We start from the raw sequence: 18,902 nt of genomic DNA on the forward strand, positions 1-18,902 counted from the left end.
AGCTTGGTCAGTCTGTTGTAAAGGTTAACAAATCCTGGGCCCAGAGCCACATCCAGCTTGTTGCCTGCTTTTGTAAATAAAGTTCTACTGGAACACAGATACACCTGTTCATTCGTATTTATTGTTGCTTTCAGGACGCAATGGGAGCATTTAGCAGTTTTGACTACAAGTTGTAAATCCCAAAATATTTACTGCCTGGCACTTTGCTCATTCCTGGTCTGTTCTATTAAAAAAACAAAAAAAAAAAAACAAAAAAAAAACTAATATTCCAAAATAGCGCATCAGTAAATAAAATAATAAAGAAATTTCACCTGGAATATAACAGCACTGGTCTAAAAGGTTCAAGACTCAGTTTCTGGCATAACCTTCCATTAATTACTTATAATCTTTCCAAGCAGCATTTTCTCAGCTGTTAAATAGCATTAATACCTTCTTGGCTTACTTTGTAAGGTCACAAGCAAAAAGTTCAAAAACAAACAGAGAAACAGATATAAGTTAAAATTATGGATTTTTACATTGTCAAATCAAAAGACCAATGTGCCCAATCATAATTATACAAGAAAAATATAAATATGCATTTATATTTATTAGAGCACTTGTCCATCTAATATTTTCTGTTATTTTTAATATAAATATTTGGGTTGAATAGAACTCATACTGGCACCATTCTTTCTAAAAAAGAGAAGTATAGGAAATGAAGGCATTTGCTTAGAAGCAGTCAGCTAATTAATGGTAGCATCTGAAAGCAAGGCAGGTCTCTTAATATTAATTTGCTTTCTACAAGGCTATATATCTACAATCCTGACAAACTTGATAAATCAATCATATTTGATACATATATATGGGTATCTGATGTAAATAATTTTAGCATAGTGAGCTTGGAGACTGACATGAAATAGAATTTGCTCAAAGATAAACTACTTCACATGCATTTTAATCTTTTATTTTTTTTAAATTTTTATATTTTTAATGTTAAGATTGTTCTAAATTAGCAGAGTTGTTACAGTGATAGTACAGAGGTCCCATATATGCTGCACCCTATTTCCCATATTGTTAACATTCATTTTTTAACTAAGTAACAATCAGTATCTATCATCTAAAAAGTGAGAAAAGAGAAAAATGTGTAGATGTATAATACAGAGTTATCAGTTTTCTCATTTGATTTATGATTCAAGAAAGATGTTGTTACTTGTCCAAGGTCATATAAAAAATCAATGACACATAAAATTAGAAATAGAAGTAAGATGTGTTAAATGGGGAACTATGAGGATGAATGAATGAATGTTTTTAAAATGATTTCAAAATGTGTGGACTCCTGACTAAAGATAAATCATTACTAACACTGAACTTGCTAATCTACTTTCCAAAACAATATGTTCTTTCATTAACTTCTTGTTTATTTGCAACATGACCTGGCATGATTTCTGGCATATAGGCGGACTATGGATATGCAAGTTTTTTCTTGATCTAGAAGGACGGCAATGGGAATGCCAATGTTTTTTTGGAATGTGAACTTTAGTAAAGAAAGTAAAAAACAGGCCAGTGTTTCTTATTTTCAAAGTAATCAATTCTCTTTTACTTTTTTTTTTTTTAATTTGGTCACTTATGAAGATGACCAGATTATCTATTTCCATAGAAACATGGCTCTCCAGGATTATCACTTAAATATAAAATATCTTTACTGAAATATAATTTTATCTGTTGATTTCTAAATTGTAAAACATAATTATAGGTATGTGTTGGTTTTTAAGATAAAATTTTCACCTTGATAATTAAGTCATAAATAAGATATGTATGAAATACATAGCTACTGATAGCACATTAAACTTTTCATCTCCTCCATCTCTTCTGTTTCCTCTCCTGCTGGTTGGTAAAAATCAATCCTTGCAACTCTTGCCATGATGGTCCTTAGGATAACTGGATATATGTCGACAGAAAGAGTTGCAGGTACAAGAAAAAGAGACTGAGGTTTATTGAAAGAGTGTCATGTGTTGAGCAGTGCATTGGGTGATTTACATGTCTTTCACTGCTTAGAGCTATATGCTATCTTGCACCATAGATATGATTATCCATATTTTACATTTGAGAAAGGTTGGCAGGAAAGATATCTGAACAACTTCCCAAAGGTCACCTGAAGAAAAGCTGGAGTATAAATATTAACCATAGGACTGTAATGGAGGCCACCTCTTGGGGAGAAAAATCCCTGTTTCTCAGCTTTATGCTTTCAGTTTCTATCCAGATTCTTCTCTTGCTCTACAAATTTCCCTGCAGTTAAGTAATCCCTGATAAATGGGTCATGTTCAAAGAAGTTTCCTCCGATTAAAATAGAGGACAACATAAGGAGTCTCTGAAGCCATGTATCAACTATAATTAAGACCAGATTTCCTCCCAACTTGATTGTCCAAAGACAACAGTGTGCTTTTTTGAATGGTGCACAAGCCTGGGACTCAGAGCATTGTGAGAGTAATGGCTCTGCTCCTAAATTTGCATTTTTTATAGACATCATAACTTCACTGATAAAACAGTTATGCTAAGTCTGCTTTCACAGCACTGATGAGTTTTTGGAATAAGACAATACATGATAAAATCCTTTATAGATTGTAAAGACCATATTACGGTGTTATTATATTTTAATCATTTAATAGGTAGTGTAAAATATCACTTTAAAAACATAAATGCAGAGGTTACTCGGAAAAGTTATTTAAATGAAAATGTTATTTATTACTTATGTACCATCCAGAATTAAGATAATTTTCACCAGATTCTACCAACATAAACCGAAAGACACCAAACAATTTATATACTAAACAGAGTCAAAATTAAACTTATATAAACAAAAAGTTTCTGTAATTAGTTCTGAATATGAATTGTCTTACTGTCCAGAGTCAGATATCGTCTTATATAACCAATGTAAGAACCTAGGTATACATAAGTCATTTTAGTAAATGTTAGTATTAGCTTTCCACATGACAGAAAATTTAAAACCTCATCTATGGTTTATTCTGGGAATGTATCCATCGTTTGCAACCTTGTGCCAGGGAAAGACCATCTAGATTCCAAAAATCTGAAACAGAAGCAAACTTTTGGAATACAATCTACTTCTAATTTGGCCACTATCTATAACATAAGCTTTCTATGAAGTTGGTAACGCCAAAGACTAAATAATGGTTTTTAAGCCAGTATGGATAAGGGAATTGGCATGCGAGATACATAAAGTTAAAAGTACAAGAAAATCTAAAAAGAAATAAAAACTGTTCAAATAAACTAGCATTGCTAAAATTGGGTCTGTTCATATGAATACTTACAAATAATTTGCATTTTAGACTAAAGAATGTGAACTTTGAAAAGATAACAAAATAAGAAATATGTATATATGCATATATGTAACCAGGAATACAAAAAGGAATACATTTGTTTTAATGCATAGGCAGAGTAGTAAGGTTTAAAGAAAACTGGAGAAGTAAAAATTTTAAAAGTCATTCTATTTGAAATGTTTCTTTGCATCTGGTCACTTAAATGTATACCTACAGTAGAATTTATTAAAGTCAGTAGGTTTAATTGTAAATTTCAATAAGCTTAAACACAAGCACAGCTAATTTGAAAATGTGGAGAAAAATCCCATGGCAATAATTTGCTTTCTAAATTTGTCTACAGGGTGATTTTATTTTATCCTTCCCATTAAAGATTTAGAAACAAATAAACCTAGTCTCAAAGAAATACGATAGTAAAACAAAAATTAATTTAAAAGTTTTTTTTTTTTTGCCAAGTCAGAGTTTTGTAAATCTATTAAAATTTTTCATAAATATGAACTAAACCTTAAAAATCTACGTGCAAACAATTTCTTAAAGTGTGTAATTCCTGGTGTGTATTTGATGCTTTGAGAGAAAATATTAACTCTGACCTAGAGTCCTCATAGAGTCCTTCAAGATTCACCTTCCTCTAGACCTTTTTGAGATAAAACCCTCTAGTGAGAAAAAGCTGCATTTTAGAATATGAAAAACTTCATACAAATCATGGTTCTGTCACTTACAACCTTGATGATCTTGGGCAAGTTATTTCAAATCTCTAAGGCTCAGATTCTTCTGATGAAAAATGGTGGCGGTGGAGGAAGAGTGGGTAGTAGGATAATAACAACAGGATTATAGTAAGGATTAAATGAGATAACTATATATGAAAGAGCCAAGTAGACCCTCATAAATGTTAGTGTTTTATGAAATGGAATTCATTCCCTACTATAGCTGGTTTTATAAACTAAATTGATAGGCTGGGTAGATACCAGATTATATTTATTATGAGTTATAATAACATCTAAATTCTGAATCCTTTCTATATTCCAGAAATTATATTAGGTGTCTGACTGGCATGGCTAATCTCTTTTAATCCTCCTAACTAACTCATAACAATGAACTAGCTACTACTGTTATAACCGATTTACAGATGGAAAAAATGAAGTTTAGAAAAATGAATTAACCCAATATCAAATGACTACCATCTAAACTCGGACATTCAATAGCCTTCACTTGGATTATTCCCAAGATTCTCATTAACTAGTCTTTGAAAATATGCACAACAAGCAAAAATGGAAAGGGGGCAACTCAGGTAAAGGGAGGGATTCAAAACCTGGATACAGCAGGAAAAAAAAAAAAAAAAAAACAGAAAACAAAAAACAAAACAACAAAAAACCCAGAGAAATTGCATTCTATGTAGCTTCCTGAAAAAGATGCTCTGAGAGTGTGACTGCTCATCACCTTCCAACTTCAAGCCTCTGTGGTTGCTTGTGCTATTTCTATAAAAGCCTAGGATTTTAAAAAGAAATTTCATCTGTTATATATCATCCTGTCTGTTATATAACCCACAGAGGCTGTGAAAACAATCTCATCACTATAAAAGTCTTCAGACCCACATTAACCTGGAAGATCATAATTTTTTTACTTGATTTGGGGATCCACCAGAATATCCACATTTTATACCCTGGATAATATATTAGTAAGTCACAGAAGGCATCCTGCTCATTCTAAATTTCATCTGTAGGCATTTTGCCTCCATAGAAATGACAAGGTCTTGAACCACAGATCAAATCTCTAACAATTTTCCTGATTTTGTAGCATATTAAACTTACATAGATCTGTGACCTACAATTACATTTACAATTAAAGTAAATTCAAATTAAGTGCTTTTGAGAGATTCAACAGCTTTATAAAATAATTATAAAATGACCATTTGTATCTTCTTCTGTCATATAAACAAGTACTGACAACCACTAAATGGCTAATGACCTGAAGAAATTTTTGTCTCCTTATCTCCTACTTTAAATAGGAAATGACTTAAGTCTTAATCGAAAATCCTTCATTTTCCCTACAGAATTTTACTTTATTTTTCTTTTTTATCAGTTAAATTTCCAAAGACCGGGATGGTGATTCTAAACTTTCAATACTTTAATTATTGTTATTCTTTATTTCACAACATAAAATGAATTGCCATCTTAATTCATCTATCATAATAGGTCCATATATTGATTATATACATTGAGTCAATACATGACTTGATAGCCTTTAAATTATCTATTATTTATTTGACACATTTTCCTTCATAGTCATCTTTCATGAATGTGAATCCTAAATTATAAATTATTGCCAAATCTTCTGTCATAAGTCATGGGAAATCATCATCAGTAGAATATAAGAAGGTAATTTTCTGTAAACTCAGAAAATGTGATTATCTATCTATCTATTTTTATATCACCTATTTATATATCTATTGATTCCTTATCCCTGTCATCTGAAAACAAATTTAGAAGCATGGTTACTTAAATGGAGCAGTTGAGAAGTTAATTGAGGTACACCAGATTGCCAAGTGAAAAAAAAAATTGAACTAACTAATACAAAATAAATGAAGAAATTCAACAGATTATAAAAGAACAAAGGGTGTATAACCATGCAACTCCATGGACAGTGACTACACATACAAGCAAATGAAAGCAGCTGACCACGTACCCACACACCTTGGCAGAGGTGCACTCCACACTCGTCGGCCACCACCAAGACAGGTGATCTCGGATGTCCCTTCCAGTCTGTAACCTGATGAGCACGAGAAGGTCAGAGTGTCACCAACCCCAAAGTTGAACCCGATTCGGTTACCATATTGAGGAATTCCAGGATCTTCACAAGGTTCGAGGTTATATTCTGTAAATTAGATGGAGAGGAGGACAAAGAAAATGATAGTATTCATTTTTAAGGGAACATTGCTATTGTTTGCAGACTGGATGCTATTGGGCTCAGTCAGACATTTAAAAAATGATGTTGTGTGTAATTATGGAAACATGCTAATGACACACATACTTTTCTTCTTTTGTGAAAGATCGAATAGCTTGATAAGTACTTTTATGTGTGAAATTCAATACAGATGAGAAAATGTCACCTTCTGAGTGATAAATTGAGAATTTAGCTATTTATCTCATATTCTTTCTTCTGCATTAGAAACATTTCCATTTCACCGATTTTGACTTATAATAATAGCATAATAAATGCATATTTTCAAACACAAAATAACATTTGGGATGAAATCATTAGCACTTTTGAAATGCATTTTACTTAATGGTTTTAATCTAAATGACAAAGGCTCTTATGTCTCTCCTCTACAAGGAGTTCAATTAATCCATATTCTGAAAAACACAGAACTTCAAAGGCAATGGTTTATGTAAGACTGAAGTGCCCACACACTGAAAATTGTTACTTTATAGATTTATACAAGAAAATTTCCCTAAGCAATGAATGAGCACCATGAAAATAAACAGCTAAACACTCTTCAGGGTATAAGAGAGTAGAGTTGATTAAACAACAATATTATAATTTATATAGCATCCTAAGAAGAAGTAGCTTTGTTAAAACTATTTCCAGAGCATGTACTTACCTTGTAATTGCAATGGAGAACAAAAGGAATTGTTCCATGTTGATGAGCTATTATTTTTATTGTTTAAAAAATTTATTTGGACATACTTTTAAACTTCTAGGTTAAAATCGATTATGCTCATGTGCTATATTATTTTAGAAGACAAGTATTTCCATGCAAATATAGAGCAAGAACTGAAAACAAGGTTAGCTTTTGTCTGATTTTATATATACATTAAAATCATATAGAAATAAATATATATAATTATAATATTACACTTTTAATGTTAGCAAGTGGACATAAGATTTACTTATTAATTTGTTTCTGTGTTAAGAAGTAACTACTGGCCTCATTATTCCATTCAACTAGAAAGTAGAACTACCGGATAGAAAAACTTCTGTTTTTTTTTATAGAAAAATATTTATTCACTTTAATTTTATAAAGTTTTCCCTCTGGAATCCAAATTATGTTTTCTCTAGATGAGGTTATTCTAGAATAGAGGGATAACTACATTAATTTTTTTCTATACCATTTATTTCCAAAGTACTAAATTAAATTTATCTTAACCTTGGCCTGTAAATTATGTCTTTTCCAAGAGACATAAAATTAGAACATCACTGTCCCATGTTCATTTGAGTTTAATTAAAATTTTAAAACATATCTTTTCCTTTTTTACAGATTTTATTTATTTATTCATGAGAGACACAGAGATAGAGAGAGGCAGAGAGAGAAGCAGGCTCCATGCAGGGAGCCTGATGTAGGACTCGATCCTAGGACTTCAGGATCACACCCTGAGCCAAAGGCAGACACTTAACCACTGAGCCACCCAGACATCCCTAAAATATATCATTAAATTTCTATTTTAAGTTCATGAAGCATTTTAGCTAGTTTTGCCCTGTTACTTAGAGTAGACTTTTAGGAAAGTCATTTATATTTTGCTTTTGTATAAAGGTTCCCTTTAATACTACCATAGACAATCTTCAAGATATTCACACTTTCCTTAACATTGGTTGACAGATATTTATTTGCTTTTTAAAATCATTTCTGTTATTTTTCCCTTTCTTTTTTTATACTATAAAAACAGACTTTTAAAATTTATTTTCTTACCAGAGAATGTAATATTGAATCCTTCATATGATATTGAAAAATCAGAAATGAAGCGCAATTGAGCTCTGAAATTTCCATAGAGACCAGCATTGATTGTTGAAGGAAGTTCTGAACCAGTAAGGCGTGCCAGTGGTTGGGTAAAACTACCATTCTCTGTGATCAGTAAATAGTCATGATGGTCTTCCAAATGGAAGGTGTGAAAGTTGAACTGTACACCTATTGAGAAAAGAAGAAAATTAGACTCACAAAGTATATCTGTAAGACACAGAGAGATACCAAAGTAACTGAAGCCAGGACTCCTCTTGTAATTAAATTCTCTGGAAATGAAAAGTACTGCTATGAAATACTCCAGGTGTGTCATCTAATAAAATCTTTTTTTTCCCCCTGTAGCTTATAAGACATGTAGCGAGTCATATTTTGGAAACCAAAGCCTGAAAAGATATCACTTGAGTTTTCAGAAAATTTTGAGGAAAATTCATATGCTTTATTTATAATAGTAGTGCAGCTTTCTGGCAAATACTTTACATGCCTCCTTCATTTCCTTCTGCAATCTTCTCAAACAATAAACAGTGTTTAGTAATACAACACCCAACTTCCACAAATGCTTAATTGCAGAAGAGAAATGTAGAGTAGGCATAGGAAGGAACTGTTTGTTAAGTGAATATAGTTTTTATTTCTTTTTCACATGCTTCAACCTGTGTACATCATATACTGAAAATTCAGATCGTTGAAATTTCACAAAGTAAACTTATCTTTGCAAATATAATATGAAACGATAGACACAACATTACTGACAGCAGAACCTCTTCCATGAAACTTTCTCTCACTTCAGTTTGACAAAAGTAACTACTCACTTAACTTCTAGAGACACAGGCTAATTTTGCTACCTTATATAAATGGTTTGTGGTTTTATATAATGGATTCATATAATACATACTCCTTTGTTGAGTTTTATTCAACATTAGGTATGTGAGATTTATCTCTGTTTCTGTGTGTGGTTGTGAATTGTTTATTTCAGTGATGTATACCATGGCATTTCATTTTGCAAAAACACTGCATTCATGTATCTGTTCAACATTTGACAATCACTTAAGTACTTTGTGTTTTAGCCTGAATGTAGATGGTGCCATGATTATTCAAGTATGTCTTTTGAAGAATATATATTTCTGTTGGGGAATAATCTAGGAGTGGAATTACTGGGTCATTATCCCTTAGGGGTCATTAATAGCAGCTTTAATAGACTGCTTTACAAAGTGGCTGTGCCAATTTATATTTCCATTGCCATATCTAGTTGCTTTATACCTTTGTCAATGCTTGAGTTTTTTTTTTTTTTTTTTTTCATTTATTCTATTCTGGTGAGTGTGGTGTGGCATTGCATTGTGGTCTCACATGAGTTTTTTTTTTTTTCACATGAGTTTTTGATGTTGTCTAGAACAGATATTAAAGACTAAAGATTATACACACATATGCACACACCACTCATACTTTGGGCAAGGTATTAAGTGAAGTAAGAGATGACTATCACATTCACCTTTCCCTTGAAGTGTTTTCTTTTTTTACATTAAACAAAAAAAGATTCATCAAAATATTTAGTAAAGAAATTAAAAAAAAACAGAATACGGTAAGTAACATTTTTTAGCATTATTCATTGATATTTTAGTTCAAAATCCTTCGAATATTCATTGTTTTTTTAAACAAAGCTATAAAATGAAACCAAACAAATACCCTGAAAACATAAGCAATCATAAGACAAGGTTATTACCAAAAAAAAAGACATGGTTATTACTGCAAAACAAGGTTATTACCGCAGAATGGACCAGTGATTTGGTCTCAGGAAAGATTAGAAATGTACAAAAACACTATTTTTCAAATTCTTCTTCAAAATGTGAGGTTTTTCCCTCCCCACAATGATCAGGAATATAAGAACCCCTTTAGAAGGAGTTCAGAAATTGAGTCAGTCTTTCAAATGTTCTTCAGTATAAAAGTGGTAATTGACACTCACCAGATGCTAATAAGAATACAGTATAGATATGGCAAGAAGATGCTTTGTCATCTACATTAACTGCTATCTAAGTGTAAAAAATAGCCTGAGTGGAATTTCAGGTAAGTCAATTTGATTTTTACAATATAATAAAGCTAAGAAAAAGTCATTAGAGAATAGGAGAGTAGATGAACAAGAGATAAGAAAAATGTTTTTCTGCATATAATTTATATATTTTTAGAAAGATGTCTTTATTCTGATATACATTGAACTAATATGTGGAAAATTAAAAAATTAAAAATTCTGTTAGATCATGGTGCTAATAGCACAGTGCTTTGCATAGAAGACGTGTTCAGCATTTGTTAACTTGTTATTGTTCAACATGCAAGCTCATTGTTTTGTGGATTTTTTTGTCACTCAGTCCAGGCCAGCCACTTTATAAAAGGAAACTTCTGTTTATCAGATTATGGTTTTTTTTTTTTCAGATTATGGTTTAAATAATAAAATCTGTTTTCACTACTGTACCACAATGTTAAGACCTTTAAAATTCTGCTAAGGTCCTGAAACCAAGTAAGGAAATTATATTAAGAACCTACTATACTCTAGGCATTATGGAATGTAGAGATTTAGAAGACTGTAAAGAACTCCTGGTCTATCTAAGGGAAAGGATACCTAAACCAATGGTTCAAACTTTCTGTTAAGTGCCCTGAAAGTGACTAAGTCAGCAGAGCACAGTATGGACAAGTCAGTACAGGAGCACAGAAATAGAAATAACCAACTTGTCAAAGGGGTCAGCAGAAGCTTCTGAAAGCAGTGACCTTCAAAAGTGAGCAGAATTTGGTGAAGGAGCAGCTCCAGGACAGACATTTCAGGAAGAAGGAGCAGATAGGTAAGGACACACTATTTTAATAGGGCGGTGGGTATTTGAGACATAGTGAGAAAAAGTCAATTTTCAACATCTTGGTATCTTCTCATAAGAATGAACATTGAGGAAGCCCTATGAAGGCAATTACTGTACCAGACATATGTGTAAAGACTTGGCCTTAAAGTCAAAATATTTTTAAAAAGTCAAAATATTATAAATTCCTAGGTTTCAGTTATAGTCATGCCACCAACCATGATATTGAGGGTGCTTTACAGATCTTTGTGTCTTTTTTCCAATCTTTAAATGTACGGGATTATACTAGACTATGCATTATCTAAGGACAATTTCACCCTTAAAAGCCTAAGGTTTTTTTTATGGGGTGTCTAGGTGGCTCAGGCAGTTAAGCATCTGCCTTCAGGTCATGATCCCTGGGTCCTGGGATGGAGCCCCACGTGCATTGGGATCCCTGCTCGGTGGGGAGCCTGTTTCTCCTTCTCCCTCTCCCCCTGCTTGTGCTTTCTCTGTCTCTGTTAAACAAATAAATAAAATCTTAAAAAAAAAAGTCTAAGGTATTTTGTCTTGTTTTGTTTTGTTTTTAATGCAGTCCCCCCACCCAGGTCTCTAGTAGACTAGAACATATAATTAGCATCTTGATTTCTGCAATGTATTTAAGGAAAATCTCTTCTGGTGTCGTTCGTAAACAAGGAGCAATATAGGCTGAATGATACTATAGTTAACTGAATTTGAAACAACTGTATGTATTCAAACACCCTGACTTAGTTTTAAGTGGTGAAGAGGTTGCTGATGGTATATTTGAAGTTTCTTTTATCTTAAATATTTGGATATTTAGATCTGTTCTGTTAAGATTTTTTAAACCCCTAAAGTCTTGATGATTCTTGATTAAATTCCCAGAATTACTTAGGAAAATTCTGACTGTTTATGTAAATATAAATGAAATGTAAATTGCTTCAAAATAATCTCAGAAGAATTCTGGGCAAAAATTAAAAGGGGTAATACATAAAAAGAAAACATGAGAGGGGTAAATATAAAAGCCTGATGTGACCTCCATTATGGCTATGGAATCAGGATAAAGGTAAAAGGGTCAATTCAAGTTTAAGGAAGTAGAAGAGATGTAAGTAAAACAAACAACAAACAAACAAAAAGCAGAATTATGGAGAGTCTTGATGAAGACACAATACCAGACAATGAAATATATAGATATAGGTAGAGAGGTAATGTGGTTTCAGAAAAAGAGTACTTGTATGTAGTCATAGGATGTAAATTCAAGTTCTTTGTCCAATCTTTACAGGCATTAAGTCTTTGAGTGTAAATAAATAACCTCTAGTGACTTCAGACTCTTATTTATAAAATGCAAGTAACACCTTCACTACTTCACGAGTCATTTGAAAGTTCCACTGATCCTTGATAACATCAACTTTAAAAAAAATGTCTTGCACTGAAGATAGAAAAAAATCAACTGCACAAATACAGAATTTTAGGATTTGGGCTTACTTTAAGTTAGTACTATGACACAACAGCATAAAAGTTAACAAAAGCAAATATGTACAGACTTCATTAATGGAAATACTTTGTGGAGTTAAATAATGCCATATAGTGTTTTGTCCTGGGAAAACATGTTAGAAGGATAATGCTATCCCTGGATATCAATAAACTGGAACACATCTGGAAAAAGGTGGTTAGAATGGTGATGACAGTAAAAATATCTTAGAATAAAAAATTGATGGAACTGAGGTGATCAGTCTGGGAAAAAAAAGCTGAGGGTAGCAGACATGAAAAGCATGATGGGCACAGAATAGTGACTTGTTATAGTGCAGAGTTCTGGTGGAGAAAGGATTAGATTGTTTTTGTGGGTTTTCTTTATTTTGTCTAACTCCAGAGGGCAAAACAAGGATAACAATTGCAGAATAATTTTCAAACAATTACAACCATACAAAAATTGAGCAAGTTTTCCCAAGAAATAAGGTTGCCATCAACACAAGTGTCAATATCAGGCCAGTTCATCATATTTCTGAGACACCATAGAAAGAAACTGGTGTACGGGGTGAGAAATTAGACTGTATTACCTTGACAGTGTCTCCCAACTTTAAGAGATTATCCTTCACATAACTTTGGTTACACTCTGGAATAGTTGTACTTCCAACAAATTTAGTTGGCTCCTACAGAGAAGCATCTAAATCTGCATTTCTTGCCATGTAAATACAGATTTAATTAACACTTGCAACCTGTGAAGATGCAAAACCTTAAGTGTTAATTAAACCTCTATTTACATAGCAAGCAGTATGTAGCCCTCCATTTTCTTGTATAATACAAGGAAGCTTATTTTAAACTCCATTAATCCACTGCTGCTGGAATAATAGGATGCTCTGGTTAACTTCGAGCAAAGAGTCTTGTATTATGCAGAACAAAAACCACAGTTTACAAAAGTCTTCTACTTCGTTCCTGCTGTTCAATACCAGAATGCTCATTTTAACTTTTTTCTCTATAATATTTAATTTCATCATGATAATAACTCCAATAGAATCTTCACCCTCAATAAAATAATATATAATTTTAATAAAGCCAAACTTCATTTGCAAGAACACTAAATTCAAATGTATCAAACATAAGCTTTAATTTTTAAAATTGTAATAGCATCCTTTCCTTGCTAGGATTTTTAAAAAAGATTTTCTATAGTAAAATCAATCATTAAGTATGATATAATAGTAAAAACCGATGGGAATGATTTAATGATAGAGTTAAAAGAAAAATAACTTCTCCAAAGCAGTTATTCAAATGAATAAATGAACTCTTTTTAAAAGATTAGGATATAGAGATTTTTAGGTCAATAATTTTAATCCATTTTTGATTTTGATATGTTAGGATGACCATTTTACTGCTAAGGTGTTGCCTCAATCACTTCTATTTGCTAGTTCGTTAGTTTGGTTGTATAGCATGCATGAACCATATTTAGTTCTACAGGGCCTTTCACTTATTTGTTCAAAAGACATCTATTAACATGTACCACAGGCACAGTGCAATTTTACACTCCCCATCAATTCTGTGAGATATATTTGTAGTTCTGACAGAAAACCGAGACACAAGTATTTCTAGAATGGTTATAAATTCATATGAAGAGTATAATTACAATAAATAATCATAAACATGTTAAAAGCAATGCATATAAATATGTTTGCTTTACAACTGGCTCAGCACTTCAGATCATCTTCCAATTTCCTTTTGAACTTTTGAAATCAACCTCTTAACACTATGCCAGAGAACAAAAGCCATCCTGTTTGAGATTTTTGTTGATATGAAAATTCCAAATAACATTAATTTAATACATCAAAAGAAAATAAATATCTTTTACATTATCATTCTGGCAGAAACATAAGCATATTATAATACTATGGAAAAGTAAATATAATCTTCTGCTGCGGTTACTCAAACTGGATTTTGTGTTAGCATATTTTAGTCCTGATCTGTTTTTGCTCATGCAAAATGACATTGTAAAGGACAATGAAATAAAAATAGATGCAATGAAAATTCAGAAGATAGTCCAATTATCATTGCGTGAGGCAAATTACCTTTTCCATGAGTTACATCAACAGTCCATGTACAATTCAGAGAATTTGGATAAAATTCCGGGTAACCAGGTGATAAGATTGTTCCACTAGGCCCTCTAACATCTCCTCCACATAATGCTGAAAATACAAAGAAATACAGTCATGTGATCAGTCATAGTTAGAGAGGCAGAGGCTGAACAAATCTCTCCTCTCTTGAAATAGAATGAATCTGATTTTCTTTGCTTAAGCTACTTCTCGGTAATAACAGGAGTGCGTATAAGACCTCCTCCAATACTAGGGAACAGTTTCATCCACTGCAGCTCTAGAGAAGCAAAAGGTATGTAACAGCCTCTGAGAATTAGCCACAAGATAACGTAGCTCATCTTCCCACATTTGAATTTGAAGTACATACTTATCTTACACATTTCTAATTATAACTAACATTTGCATAAATTGGTCATAAATTAAACATGAGTAATTAATTGTTTAGCAGCCCCACTTTTATTAAGCTTTAAGGAAACGAATTGTTAATTATGCAGAATCATTTCTTTTAGATTCCTAAAGGGGTATGTGTCATTTCTCATATAATTCTTTTTAAAACAGTGAGCTAAGCCGCAAAACTTTTAAAGGCTATGTCTGCAATTCTCCATTGTCTTTGGGTTATATCAAGAACAAGCAGGAATGTTTGAGAAGCTATAACTTCTAAGTAAATATTCTGAGATAAGAAAAATAAATATATGTTTAATAATGTAGGTCAAATAAATTTAAATTTGATTCAATGTTCATTTTTTTAAGAACAAATCATAGTTTAAAATGTCTTCTATCACATTCAACAACCATCAGTGGTTATGCTATACCAGATAATTTTATCAGTATTAAAAATTAAAGGAGACAAAGATATAGCCAAGTAAGAATGTATATTGTAATGGAAACAGAAAGGTATGGACTCCTTATTCTATTCCATGTGGAGATGTCAGCTCTCATGGCGAAGGTAATAAGAACTGTGAATGCAACATATGGTCTTGTCTGCTCTGATCCTTGCTTAAGCAACTTCCCGGGAACACAGAAAGGTGAGACTTGGCCTTATCCTTTTCCATGATTTCTTCCAAGTAACGGTGTTGAGAAGAGTCAAGGCAATCTGGTTACTATTCTATACTGACCTGACTAGAAATACATTGTCTGCAATTCCTGTAAGTATCTAAGCATGCAGGCTTGAACTTACACACACACACATACACACACACACACACACACACACATACACACATGGAACATTTACATATGTATACAAAATTAAAATCCACTTCTCCCTTTGCTATTTCTTTTACTCCACCAAGGAGTAAAGGCAGGTCCTTTACAAGTACCTCTCTAGGTACTTATAGATAGCTTCCTTAAGGCTAAAATAAACCCATGCTTCCAATCTCATTTATTACCAATTCATTGGAATAATATGCATGGTTTGCTACTTTAGGCTTCTATTTAGATCCCGCATGGGCTTTCACTGGCAACTATTATGACTGAACCTCTCAAATTTCCTTTCAATTTTTAAAAAAGTCTCATTGTGTTTTTGTGATCATTTAAGAGTTAGGTATACCATTTCTACTGTATCTTGCTGATAATGGTGGTGCTAAGTTGATCTGCTTTTATTTCCCTTGTAATGCATTCTACTTGACACAGTACTGTATTTTTTGTTAGACTATTTTTACATATGTCAATCTATTCCTAATACACTCTGTTTTATTTTATTCTCCATTATGAGAGTCACACACACAAAAATACAAAATAGTATGAATTTGTTGAGTGAAATGTGATGCGTGAAGATGCTTTACCATTTGAAAGGACTATATTACATACAGCTAGAGTAAAACTCAGTGAACAGAAGAGTAAAAATTAAGTGAGTCAAATTAATTAGTTAAATACAGAAAAGAAAGATGTGAAATTTGTATTCAGTGCATCAGACATGTGCCCCTATGCATGCATGTGTGTAACCACTGTGTGTATAGGATAGAGAGCATGGAAGACACATACATATGCATGCTTAATAATAAAAACACTATGTCTTATTTGAAATAAACTAAAGCTAAATAAATAGAGAATAAAATCATTGCAATTAAAAAAAAAGAACTTGTAGGGGGAAAACTCTTCTACACGTCAGCATTCTTCTGAATAAATCTGCTTTGTCAAATCTTTTTGTACTGGGAGAATTTCTTGAGAATTTTCTGTCTGCCAACTATACCTACCACATCTGTGTTGAAGGCAGAACATTAAAGACACGTTCTGTAAATGAATAAAGTTAAGTAACCATGAACACTTTAAAATATTTAGTAAGAATGATCAATAACTAAAATACTAGTAGTGAACATGTATATCGAGATTTTGATTATAAGCAGGTGATAGAGTGCATTTTTATGACACAGTGGAAGTTTCTGTTATTTTAGAATATTAGTCGTAGATAAAGGCCTTGAAAGGAACTGATTTGAAGATAGAATTTCATAGTAAATTACGGGGAAAGAGTGTGATTTAGGTATCTTTTTTGAAAGATGAAACTAAAAATATGAAAATATGTGTATTTTATACCTTCATAAAATGTAGGGTAAAATTTTGTCTACTCACTACTTTGTAGCAAAAGCAAAAGAATCACTCATACTGAACTTACAACATGATAGGCACTATCCAGAAGACTTTAATTTTTATTAACTCAACCCCCTAACAACCCAAAGAGATAAGTACTGTAATTATTCAGTTTACAAATGAAAAAGCAAGTATGGAGGGAATTCTAGGAGCCTAGTTCCAGAGTCTGTGATCTTATGCTGACTCTTAAATCGAGTGTTGATTTTGTTTTTACAAGCTAATTTTTCTACAAAAAAAATATATGTGTATATAGCAAGCTATGACATCCTTCACTTATGTTTACTTTTTGCATTCCCCTGCGAACATTCAATCTATATAAAAATTATCCAAGGAGATAAGGCATGTGGGTGGCTCAGTCAGTGGGTGACCAACTTGATTTTGGCTCAAGTCATGATCTCAGGGTTGTGAGATCCAGTCACCACCCTCACATCAGACTCTGTGCTGGGCATGGAGTCTGCTTGAGAGTCTCTTTCTCTTTCTGCCTCTGCCTTCCATGTCTCCCCACCCCCATTCACACACTCTTGCTCACTCTCTCTCAAAATACATAAATAAAATCTTTAAAAAAAATCAAGAATATCATTAATTTTCTCAGAGATTCCTTTAATCCTTTTGTATTTGAATCACAGTCTTTTTAAAACACCTAATACTTAAATGCATCAGTATTCTTGCCTTTAATTGATTTATATCTTACAAATTCTCATTTGTCAATGGCTTTGTCTGTAATTGAAACAGTCTTCAATCATCAGCAGCCACAGCATCATTTTCATCAACCTAATGAAATCCTTCATCTTTCTAAATGAGATTATTTTACATTGCAAATATTTGGAACTGTATTTGCTTTATATTATTGGTTTTTTGAACAATCACAAGAAATTAACTACATGTGCATTGGTATAATGCATAGTGATAAATGCTAATGCAGATTTGAATTGGATTAATTTTATAAGTGGTTAATTTATTACTGAATATTCTACCAATCTGATGATGTCTACTTATCTAAAGTTCCCTTCCTATTAGAATGCTAAGAAAGCATAAGGGAAAATCAGCCTACTAGAATCAGTCATAGAAGACTAAAATATTAAAATGAATAAAAGAAGGTAAATTTTATATGTGATTTTTTTTACTTTAAGATAGAAAATGGAACTCAAATATACTGTAAAAATGTAGTATACAGACTAAGAATATTTCTCTGAGAATATTTTTTTAAAAAAATTCAGTTCAAGGGAGTCATTTGTACAGTAAACTTTGTGAGAATGAGAGTGTCTAAAAAGGATGTCATGGATCTCCTGTCGCTCTCTCTCTCTCTTTTTTTTTTTTTTTTTTTGTATATCACCTCTTCTGAAGAAATTCTTATTTATCCCAACAACCTTGCTAATGGATGCCATATGTCTTTAGGGATGCAAACACTTTTGTAACAGATGTAATAGGTTTATATGTTCTTGTGAATGGGAGATAGACAAATTGTGTATCAAGTGAAACACTGCAAAGAAATTAGGGAGTGATGAAATGTATATGAAATAGCCAGTTACTTTATGTTAGAGCAAACATCTGGCAAAGAAAAGCACATAAAAGGACAGAGATGAGTGGCACAGCAAAGTCACAACGATAGCCAAAATTATGAGTTGTGGGCAATTAGTCAAATATACCATGATTTTGTCATATATGATCACTACTTGTCACGTAAGTATCAATTAGAGTTTTAAAATAGTAAAGTCTCCTAAAAAGCCAAGCCCTTGAATGTTATTGCCCAGACTTATAAAATTATACCTTGCTCTTTGTAGTGATAAATACCTGGCAAGCACTCAACTGTCTATAACTGTAACAGACAATTTCTAGACCAGGATGCATAAAAACATTTTGAGTATTG

General features: G+C 32.3%; 1 protein-coding gene across 1 annotated transcript in view; it reads right to left on the bottom strand.

Moving 5' to 3' along the window:
* CSMD3 (CUB and Sushi multiple domains 3) overlaps positions 1 to 18,902 on the bottom strand; it is a 1,168,727-nt gene that overhangs the window by 362,478 nt on the left and 787,347 nt on the right. Inside the window, exons 20-22 of the mRNA XM_072774281.1 lie at positions 14,426 to 14,542; positions 7,996 to 8,211; positions 5,994 to 6,182 (exon numbers count right to left, since the gene is read on the bottom strand). Of these exons, the coding sequence (XP_072630382.1) occupies positions 5,994 to 6,182; positions 7,996 to 8,211; positions 14,426 to 14,542 (522 nt within the window). The remainder of the gene's footprint in view (positions 1 to 5,993; positions 6,183 to 7,995; positions 8,212 to 14,425; positions 14,543 to 18,902) is intronic.

Source organism: Canis lupus, chromosome 14 (assembly GCF_048164855.1).
Source record: "Canis lupus baileyi chromosome 14, mCanLup2.hap1, whole genome shotgun sequence".
Classification (NCBI taxonomy): Eukaryota; Metazoa; Chordata; class Mammalia; order Carnivora; family Canidae; genus Canis; species Canis lupus.